This window comes from Lygodium microphyllum, chromosome 4 (assembly GCF_053477565.2).
Source record: "Lygodium microphyllum isolate KBCC chromosome 4, Lygodium_microphyllum_v1.1.10, whole genome shotgun sequence".
NCBI lineage: Eukaryota > Viridiplantae > Streptophyta > Polypodiopsida > Schizaeales > Lygodiaceae > Lygodium > Lygodium microphyllum.
The window spans coordinates 149,002,938-149,013,609 of NC_141138.1; the positions used below are offsets into that span (position 1 = coordinate 149,002,938).

At 41.9% G+C, this 10,672-nt stretch overlaps 1 protein-coding gene across 2 annotated transcripts; it reads left to right on the forward strand.

Moving 5' to 3' along the window:
* Positions 1–4,617: 4,617 nt before the first annotated feature.
* Positions 4,618–7,590, forward strand: LOC148037763 (BTB/POZ domain-containing protein At5g48800-like). Of its 2 annotated transcripts, XM_087677351.1 has the most exons (5): positions 4,618–4,932; positions 5,127–5,193; positions 5,285–5,989; positions 6,269–6,472; positions 6,756–7,590. In XM_087677351.1, the coding sequence occupies exons 1-5, from the start codon at positions 4,829–4,831 to the stop codon at positions 7,422–7,424; spliced, it is 1,749 nt and encodes a 582-aa protein (XP_087533477.1). In that variant the 5' UTR covers positions 4,618–4,828; the 3' UTR covers positions 7,425–7,590. The 2 variants fall into 2 exon arrangements, with proteins under 2 accessions (XP_087533477.1, XP_087533476.1); XM_087677350.1 differs by having other exon boundaries at positions 4,621–4,932; positions 5,285–6,472.
* The last annotated feature ends 3,082 nt before the right edge of the window (positions 7,591–10,672 follow it).

Consider the following 10,672-nt stretch of genomic DNA (forward strand, 5'->3'; position numbering starts at 1 on the left):
TGAACAGGACCAACAAGAGGAAGAATAAGTGCATGGATCGATTCCCCCCACTACAACCATAAGCACAACTAGAAGAGCAGGGGAGGAAGTTATACCACCTGAAAGGATGGTGGAGATGAGGCACAAACATAGAGATTATGTGGAACTATCCTGCAGGAAGCTCCAAGCCAAGACATTGCAAGTTCCACAAGTGGCCATCCCTCAAAGCAAGGAGTGTGACCTTGCAAACTCGGGCCATGAACTTGTAGTGTGGGAACAATGAGAAAACCATGGCCACCCTTTTGAGTTCTCTTTCACCTTCCCTCATACATTGGATAGGGTACTATCTTCAAGGGTGGTGAAGGATGTCATAAAGGTCTCAGTGAGACTAGGAGAAGGAGATGGCTAGAGGAAAGAATGAGACATTCCACAAGGTGACAACAAGAACCTACAAATTATTGGGAAGACAAGGTGGTGGAAGTACCCCAAAGAGTGGAAGGATATGAGGCACTACCTAAGTAGCACAGAAACATCTAGGACTCTAACTTAGAGGCCTAGATGGCTTTCTGTAGCACCTTATTAAAAAGGGATAATCTTACCTGCATGTGCTACTTAAGGAGGATTGGAGTTGACTTCAACTGAGAGGTGCATGGTAGATATGACTTCCCTCTTATCTACAACATAAATACCTCGACCCCTAAATAAAGCCCTGAAAGGGACCTCCACCCATCCGTAGCTCCTCATGCCCTGATCTCTATTCATCACACCACTTGTAACTATCTCCGTCTGTTGCGGATATTATTGAAACAAAAACCTAATGTGCAGAGAAAGAGTGATTATTGCTCCTCTTTTTTTATATCAATGCTGTAATAGATAATCGTGCAATGATGCGCCTCATGATGAGAGCCACCCTCTTACCAACATTTTGTATGAAACTATTAGAAGATATGAGTGATAGTAGAGTCATTGGGTGTAACCACCCATTTTGTCATCTACACCACTCAATGTAAGAGCTAACTTTAAGGGATATCTGTAGAGTAGCATGGCCTTCCTAAGTAAAGCCCTTAAGCCACCACACAACTTGGCCCCTACTCATGATTGGGATGCCACCTATTGTGCTCCCTTTATAATTGAGAGAGAGAGAGAGAGAGAGAGAGAGAGAGAGAGAGAGAGAGAGAGAGAGAGAGAGAGAGAGAGAGAGAGAGAGAGAGAGAGAGAGAGAGAGAGAGAGAGAGAGAGAGAGAGAGAGAGAGAGAGAGAGAAGAATAGAGAAAAAGGAAAAGAAAAGAAAAGAGAAGGAAAAGCAAAAGCAAAAGATGAGAAAAAGAAAGGAATAGAGAAAAGAAAAGGAAAAGAAGAGAAAGAAGTAGAAAGAAAAGGAATACACCTATGAAATCAGCCCATCTATACTCTATGAGCATCGTGATCACTGCACCTAGGGAATACCCAAGCCCTCCCCCACATCACAACGTAGGGCATATCAAGGGCAAGACATGATTGATAGACCTGTCTTCCTAAGTTACTCACAGCACCTCCATTTACATGAAATGGTTTCTCAACTATGGGACAATACCTTAGGCTTGCCTATGGTTCGTGACCCATCTCCCAATTCCACCATCACTTGCATAGTAGTACATTGCACAATAAGGTAGACATGACCCCCTAGGAAGTGTACTCTTTTTCTTTTAAAGAACATTGTATGGCAATGTGGCAAACTAATACCTACGGAGGCCTTCTTTGACCAATTATCTATCTTTGCCATCATCAACCTCCCAAACTCACTTCATAAGCATTCACAATATGACCCACCTCCCCAACAACCCCAAGAACCATTTCTCATCAACCCTCTACAAATTTAGCACATACCATCAAGTGCCATGGGGCTGGCACCCAATTAGGAGGGGGTAATGTTACACCCTCAGAAGACCAAGATGGAAAAGACAAAAAATCATAAATGAAAGACAGTCCCAAGGCAAGAGAAAAAAGGAGAAGAAAGGCACACTCAAAAAAAATCTAAAGATATGAAGTGCAAGAAAAAGTATTAGATGTAAAGGGAAGCACACAATAATAAGTGCACCATGATATGCTAGCAAGAAAAGCGTCTGGGGCATTGCAATTCATTTTGTAAAAGAGTGTCGGACTCTCTCCCATGCAAATTGTAAAGAATGAGAGGCATGGGTTGAGGGTTATGCTAATATGAAGGAGAAGAAAAGAGAGTAGAGGAATGGACAAAGGCCAAAGACCAAAAAGGGGATGGCCACCCAAGGAGGGGATAAGGACATATATAAAAGTCAAGAAATGAATGAAGAAGCTCATTCTTGTGTGTGGCTAAACTTACTCTCTTCTTGCTTCTTGTTCTTACTAGCTTCTTGTGCATGAGAGAGGGACTGTGAGAGAGTGAGGGACTATGGAGAAGCTCTTCTTCTCCTCTCTTCATCATCTTCTTCTCTCTTTCCCCTTCTTGTGCACACAACTATGGAGGTTGGAGCTTGAAGCTTGGCGATGGAGCTTCCTTAAGGACGCATCTTGAATTGTGGAGCTATTAGTCGATTTATGGGAGGAGATACTCGATTGGATTCGAAGGTAAGCTTGCTACATTGGTGTATGGAAGAGTGTGTATAGCTATGTGAGAGGTAGCCATAGCTCTCGACTTGAAATACCTGAAGCAATAAGTGGTCTATGGGTCTTGATGGTTTGCTCACGCAAGAGCGACAATAGGGGGATTGGCTGCATTGGAAAGCAATGGGAAGCAATTAGGCTATTAATTCCATGTGGACAACATGCATTCAATGAACGACTCTCCAATGTGGGCAATATGCACCCTTAATCTCTCCAACAAAAGGACTAAGCTCAATAAGTGGATTAAAATGAGAGATTAAGATTGAATTAGCATACCTCTTCACTGCTAAAGTAGATGGGTGATTCCATAATGATCCAAATTCTCCATTAAGTTTACTCGAGTAAGCCAAGCACTCCAATGGGTACAATCTTCAAGAGCTTGACGCTTCCTCTGGTGGTGGGGGACTCCTGTGATGGATCCTGAGCTTGCTCTTCAAAATTGAAAGCTTCAAGTGGTGCTTTCATGGTGGCTGCCCATAAGAATTCTTTGTATGTTGAGCTCCATGTCCTCAATCCAGGTGAATGAGGTCAAGAGTGGCTGAACAGACTCTTCAGGCTGAGATCAAAGAGGGTGTGGACTAATTTAAGAGCTCATGTTGAGCTTCAACGACTACCCAAAATAGTTCACTACTATGCACTAAGGTTTTCAGCTCTTGTGGAAGCTCAAATGCTGGAGGAAGAAGGTGAAGATCTTGATCAAGAGACTTAGTCAATTGTTCCTGGAAGACTAGGGAAGCCATGGGAGTTGATACAAAAACCTTCAAGGTTAATAACTTGCAAGTTTTTGAATTACATTTTGCTACCTTTTGGTTATATTGTAACTAAAATGGTCATAGTCTTTGAAATTAACACATTCTTAAAAAATTTCAAGCTTTTTCCTTTCTAATTTAACAATTCACTTGATGCTAAAGCTTGTTCTTTTATGGGCACTACTTAGTTCAATAATGCCCAATGGCAACCATTTATTCGAAAAGTAAGAGGGTCATCGTTGCTAACCACCTAGTCCCTCTCAACCCTTTGTTTTCTTAAAATTGTACATAATATCTTTTGATGTTAACACCTTATCTACATTTAGTCTCATTGAGAGTCATGTCATATCTCTACAATTATTAACAAAAGGTTTTGTGGGTGGGGGGAGCATGTGGCACATGCGGATCCCCTCGACAAAACCTTTTGGTGGCTCCACATGTGCTTGCGTCCTACACCTTCTGTTCGGATGTTTGTGGTCATGGGCACACCCAGCCATTGAGTCTTGACATGAAGCACCAAGTGTGAGGCATGAAGCACCTCGTATAATGATATACTTGAGTTAAGGCTTTGTGCTAGCTTGGATGAACTCCCACATTAGCTTAAGGTCCAATCTTCCTTTCACCCTTCAAAGGTCAACTCAATCATTGTACTCTAATATAGTGTATTGCATGTGCAAGGCCACATATTAATCCTTGCACTTTTTTATTGTGGGGTGTAGATTGCTGGTCGACATTTCTCCATTCTATAGTCCTTGTCACACATGCATACAGGACGGTAGTGTCTTGATGCCACTCTCTCCCACGGGCCCTAGGGGACATCTCTATCCCTCCAAGGAACGCTAGGGGAAACGCCTCCAGAGCCCTTCCATTTGGGATTTTTACTCGACATTGACCTCAGAGTAGACGTGACATATCATCATTGATCATGTAGTATTATATGAAGCGTGTGCCCACCAGACCCGGGGCATGCATGCGACAAAGGGCTCTACGTGGTGGCGGTGTCTGGCTAAAATAGCACTTTTCGGCAGAGAGGGAAACCCGGCTATGGCTAAGATGGGGCATTGGGGAGCTTGAGTAGGGGCCCAAAGCCCCGGGGAGGGGGGACGAGAGAGAGAGAGAGATTATATGGCAGGGGGTGGGAGACTACAACCTTAAATGGATCTGCAGGCTTTTATGTGCAAAGGTAAGAGGCCACCACCAACAATCCTTATCATCACAAAACAAGAGAGAGAGTATCACAGACTTCAGTAAAGTCTGAACTTGTTTGTCATTTCTTTCCTGCCACAATTCTCTTTCTCTCCTCCTCTCTCTCTCTCTCTCTCTCTCACATTCCCCTCTCTGCAAAACCTCTCTCTCTCTCTCTCTCTCTCTCTCTCTCTCGTGCAATCGCATGCAATCTCATTCACCCTTCCCCTCTTCTCCCTCCCGTGCTTATTTCTTTCCCACTCCATTCACCATCAATTGGCCCCTACCTTGCAGCCATGACTATCAGCCCCTCCCCTCTCAAGTCTCCTATCAAACCTTCCTTCCTCTCTGGCTTCTCCTTCTCGCCTTTAGCACAACCCATCAGCAAGGCCGATTGCTGGTAATATTCCCACACTACCGTACTCAAGTGTCTTTTGTCTGGCTTTATGGACTCACTTCTATGTACGAGGAATAACGTTGCGTTAATAGTACGAATTTTGAAGCGCAATGAAGAAGATTCTATGGGCACTGCGTGAAGATTCAATTGGTACTAGAAAGATCGGTCCTTATGATTTTGCAATGATGTGAATGCAGGTCCATTGCAGATGTTCCCACTGATGTGGTTGTTGAAGTGAGTGGTGTCAGCTTTGCCCTGCACAAGGTATGTTGCATCACCTCTCACATCCATCTGCCTATCTTCATTCATGGCCTCCAATTGATTTTATTGTCTTTTGCACATGCTGTGTACACAGATTCCCCTTGTGTCAAGATGCGGGCTGTTGCGTATGCTCGTAGCGGAGGACCGAGAAGGGGAGATTTCAAGAGTGGAGCTCGAAGGAATGCCTGGAGGAACAGAGGGTTTCGAACTCGCAGTGAAGTTTTGCTATGGTGTCGGCATTGAGATCTCGAAGTACAATGCTGCCTTGCTCCGATGTGTGGCAGAGTTCTTGGACATGTCAGAGGAGCATGGTGAAGACAATCTCATCTCACAAACAGAGGCCTTCTTGGGGAGACTTGCCCAGCAATCCTTCAAAGAGATAGTGACTGTCTTACACTCTTGTGAGGACTTATTGCCTTTGGCTGAGGATTTGAGGATAGTGGACAGATGCATAGAGTGGGCAGCTGTCAAGGCAATCCAAGATGAAGAGGACAAAAAGAGCAGCTTGATTTCCTTTCAAGATATTCAACACTACCTTAGTAACAGTATAGATTGGTGGGTGGAGGATCTATCGGTCTTGCGCATTGACTTCTATCAAAGAGTTCTTGCAGCACTTAGAGGAAGAGGTCTGAAGACAGAAGGCATAGGGGGAGCCCTTGTTTACTATGCACATAAATCCCTGAGGGGACTCGCAAAGAAAAATGTTGGCTCCCGAGATCCGATGACCAGGAATAAATTGAAGGTGCATGATGCATCAACAGCCATGGAGCATGAACAGAGGGTGCTCGTAGAGACCATTGTAAGCTTACTGCCACGTGAGAAACATGTTGCATCCATCAGTTTTCTCATTGGCTTGCTGAGAACAGCCTGCATTTTAGAGACCACTCTAGCTTGCCGGTTAGACCTAGAGAAAAGAATTGGGGCCCAGATGCACAGGGCCACTTTAGATGACCTCCTTATCCCCTCACTTTGCAATTATAATGGGGAAACATTGTTTGATGTGGATGCTGTACATAGACTTGTTGCCAGCTTCATTGACCAGTATGGGGAAGATGGCTTTGATGATGATTTCTCGCAGGTGTATGACGATAACGATGGTTATAACTCTCCCACACAGAACCCTATGGTCAAAGTCGGTAAGCTGGTTGATGCATATCTAGCAGAGGTATCTGCGGATGCCAATTTGAGCTTGTCCAAGTTCATGGCGCTTGCAGAGCTTCTACCTGATTATGCCCGGCCACTGGATGATGGACTATACAGGGCCATTGATATTTTTCTTAAGGTATTTACTACTCCACCAAGGAAGATATGAGCCTGCACTTTCAATGTGCGTATCTATGTGTGGTACTCTCTTTTCTGTGGCCTTCTTTTGTAGTCCTGCTCTGAACACTTCAGCCTGAAGAACTTGCACAATTTCAGAGTGCTACTTCAAGGCTGCGTACCATACCTTGTCTCAGCAATCCATCATCAAAATCTTTGTGTTATACTGAATGCATCTGGCTGTGACATGTATTATGGGCTAGGCTTCATATTTATGGCCTTACTGGGGTTTGGTTGGGTTGCAGGCGCACACTGGCTTGACCGACGTCGAACGCAAGAAGCTTTCTGGACTGTTGGACTTCCAAAAGCTTTCACAAGATGCATGCACCCATGCGGCACAGAATGAGAGGCTGCCACTGCAGGCAGTGGTTCAGGTTCTCTACTTTGAGCAAATGAGAATCCGCAACTTGATGTCAGGGACTTACAATGAGACGGAATTGCTAACAGCAGCAGCGCCGGTGATAGCCACATCAATGCACAAAATGAGCAATGGCCTTCTGAATGGATGCCAGTCCCCAAAAGACCATTATGCCTCGGTGCGGCGGGAGAACCGGGAGTTGAAGCTGGAGGTTGCACGGATGCGGATGAGGCTGAGTGATTTGGAGAAGGACCACATGAACATGAAGCATGAGATGGAGAAGGGCCATTTACCACATCAGCAACACCACCAGAATCATCACCATGGTTTCTTCCATGCAGTGTCCAAGTCCTTAAACAAGCTGAATCCTTTCCATCATCACAAGCTTAACCCATTTCACCATTCTCATTCTCACTCTTATCCTCAGTCTCAGTCTCACTCCTGTTCCCAGCAACATACACAACGCAGAGCAAGCTCCATCTCTAGTACATCTAGCCAAGCTTCCTTTGAACAATCCAAGAAAGAGGCCAGACTGAAGCGGATTTCTCTTTCATGAGAGAGAGAGATCCTCACATATCTGTTCACAATTACATTAAATCCTTGTAAATCATTCTCATTCTCATACATAAATCACAACTATTATTCAAGTTGCAGAATTGCAAGTGCCAACCCCTCTAAATTTCAATCCAAAGTACTGTGTTAGTCTCCCGGAGAGGGTTCTTTGACATTTCAGGAGGTTCATTGGCCTTTCAAGGCTGGCCATTGCGTTTCATCAGTTTGTTGAGCTTCTCTAATGGAGATTGAATCCATCGTAGTCATGACCTTTTGTTATCGAAAGCCTTAGGCATTTGATTGTGACGGAGCTTCAGAAGTGTAAGCTTGACTGTTCAATTTAGACATTTCAATTTCATGTCCCTCGACCCCTTCAAATTTTACATTTGCTTTAATTTCCCTCTTTCCCATTTAAATCCTTGACATTCCATTGTTTAGTATAAACAAGGGTGCATGAGTGTCTACATTAGCATTGCCTTTTGTGGAAGTCTAAAACCAAGCCTCTTAACTCATGCTCTTAACTCAAGTGGGGTAAAGTCATTAGATGAGTAACATTCCCTAATGAAAGTAAGCTCATTAAAAGTAAGCCTCTTAATTGGAAGTCTAGAAATAAGCCTCTTAACTGTGCTCTTAACTCAAGTGGGGTACGTCTTTAGATGAACATCCATTGGGCCACCATTCAATTGTAATAGCAAATGCCCCATCAAGAAATGCTAATAGATTTGTGAAAATCAAATTTTCTAGTAATGGATTTCTATAGCTAGCGTTAATTATTTCATTTTATAATTGTTATGAATGTTCGTATAATATGGTAAGGCCAAATAGTCATTTTGTAGTAGCTTATAAAGAAAACTAAATGCTAATAAATTTGTGCAAATCAAATTTTCTAATAATGGGTGTCTATAGCTAGCATTAATTACCATTTATTCATTTTATAATTGTTATGAATGTTGGTATAATATGGTAAGACCAAACAGTCATTTTGTAGAGGCTTATAAAGAAAACCAAATGCTAAATTGATCAACAATGTAATTCCATATCACCTATCTTGCAATGGCCATTATGATTATATCACCTTATTCTCTAAATTAGTAGGTAGCTATTTGTGATCCTTTTGAGGCTTCATGGAGGTTCAAAGATATAATGGATCTTACCTCAAATTATGGGATCACATATATTTCAGGCTTTTTTAGGGTGTGTTATTGTCATCAAATAGTTTATACTTATGCCACATCAAAGAGGTTGACAAGCAATAGTTGTTTTCATGTTGAATCAATATTTACATATTTGACGTATGGACCAACCATGAGGGGCTAATCATGGTGATGGATCCCAGAAGTAACAAGAAGTTAGAGATTCCACTTCTATTTTAGGGTGGGAATATTTGGAAAGTCATGCTTTTTGGAAGAATTCTCATGAGGGTCTTGTTTCACAATCTTTTTTAAATAATTTTGGTGGAAATTTGAAGGTTAAATAAAGAACAAAAGTGAGACAGATAATTGCATGTTGCTTCATGAAAAAAATGGAATTCTACCATCTTTATATCTTACTTGCAAATGAAGCACTTCTAATTGATAACAAAACTCAAGGTAGATTTGGATGCATTGTAGTATCTAAGGGTGTCAATAAATTGGCAAATTTCTTGATCAACTCAATTGACATGGTAGAGAGGCTAGCATCTATCATGTTGACATAAGTCTAGACTTGACATTCCCATTCAGATTTTTGCAACATCAATCTTGGCCAAAGCCTTTTAAATGTTCTATATATCAACATTTACCTACACTACAATATCCAATTTCAAACCAAGTAAAGCATTTGCATTAGCACCATTAAAGCTTTGCTAATCTTGCTTTCTTGTGGGCCCTCTTTGGGGGGAGAGGGGAGAAGGAACAATGGGCTCCTATAGAATCTTAACACATGAAAGTTACAATTTGTAAAAATACAAAAAAATGGGGGTTTGGTTTCTACTTCAAATCATATATAAAGCACATTCCAATACCTCAGGTATTTTTTATTTGTCCATACAATTTTATGTAAAACAAGCCACACAAGGTAAGCCATATCAGGTTAAATGGAGCAGTCCCAAATGATTTGAAATTTGGTTAAGAGTCCAAGTGAGAAGCAACGTCTCTTTAAGCTCGTTGACTAGGTACTTGTAGCTTGGCCATTCTTCTTGAAAATTAAATCATTAGTACACTTGTCTATCCTTTAAAACATGGGCTATAATCAATCCCATTGATAGCATGGTAGCATGCTTTCACATTGCATCATGCCTTTCTTCTAGAGCATGTAAGCCTAGCTAAGGTCATGAGGCTGAATGCCAAAATAAAAGGCACTAAACTAAATGGAATCAATGTGGCTTTAGGGAAGGGCATGCTTGAGATTGGAAGAGGTAGTTTATTCTTCATCCATGACTAGTGACACCTTTCACCAATAAAGAAAAACATTTCATCCTAACCTTGACTTGACTAAAGCCTATGGTTAGCAGATTGCTAAGATTTCTCCACTTGGGGTAGCAACGAATGTAGAAATTGTGGTAGGAATCAAGATTGATAGTCAAGAAAAGTTACTACTAGGAAAGACTGAAGCATGATGTACTCAAATATGTTATTGAATGTCTAAGTTGCCAACAGGTGAAAGCTAAGCATGTCAAAATGCCAGGCAAGCTCCAGCCACTTGACATTTCACAGATGAAATGGGAGTTCATTAGTTTGGATTTCGTAGTTTGCTTACCTTCTATTCAAGGAGGGTATAATTCAATCATGGTGATTGTGGATATGCTGACAAAGGTCACTCATCTTATTCTAATCAAGACCAACTACAAAGCTTCAGATATTGCACGACTATTTGTGAAAGAAATCTTTAGGCTTCATGGATTGCCTAAATGGATCGTTACTGACCGCGACTCTCTGTTTATGTCACATTTCTGAAAAGCTTATTTGAAGCAATTGGAACCCAGCTTTTCTTTAGCACAGCTTACCATCCCCAAGCTAATGGTCAAACAAAGTTGGTTAATCATGCCATTGAAGATATACTAAAAGCTTATTGTTCCAGAGATTCGACAATGTGGATATAGTACTTGCCTTTAGTAGAATTTCTCCACAATGAGTCATATCACCAAAGTATTTAAATGACTCCATTTCAAACATTGTATGGGCAAGATTGTTTGACGCCACTAAATTTCTCTGATCCAACCCTAAAGGTTGAGGCTTCTAAGAAAATGCTAGAAGGTGTGGATGATCAGGTCAA

Excerpts from the sequence above, each read along its gene's own strand:
- LOC148037763 (XM_087677350.1), top strand. The coding sequence starts at position 4,829 with ATGACTATCAGCCCCTCCCCTCTCAAGTCTCCTATCAAACCTTCCTTC. Across the intron at positions 4,933-5,126 it reads ATCAGCAAGGCCGATTGCTG|GTCCATTGCAGATGTTCCCA; the intron begins GTAATATTCCCA and ends ATGTGAATGCAG. Across the intron at positions 5,194-5,284 it reads TCAGCTTTGCCCTGCACAAG|ATTCCCCTTGTGTCAAGATG; the intron begins GTATGTTGCATC and ends CTGTGTACACAG.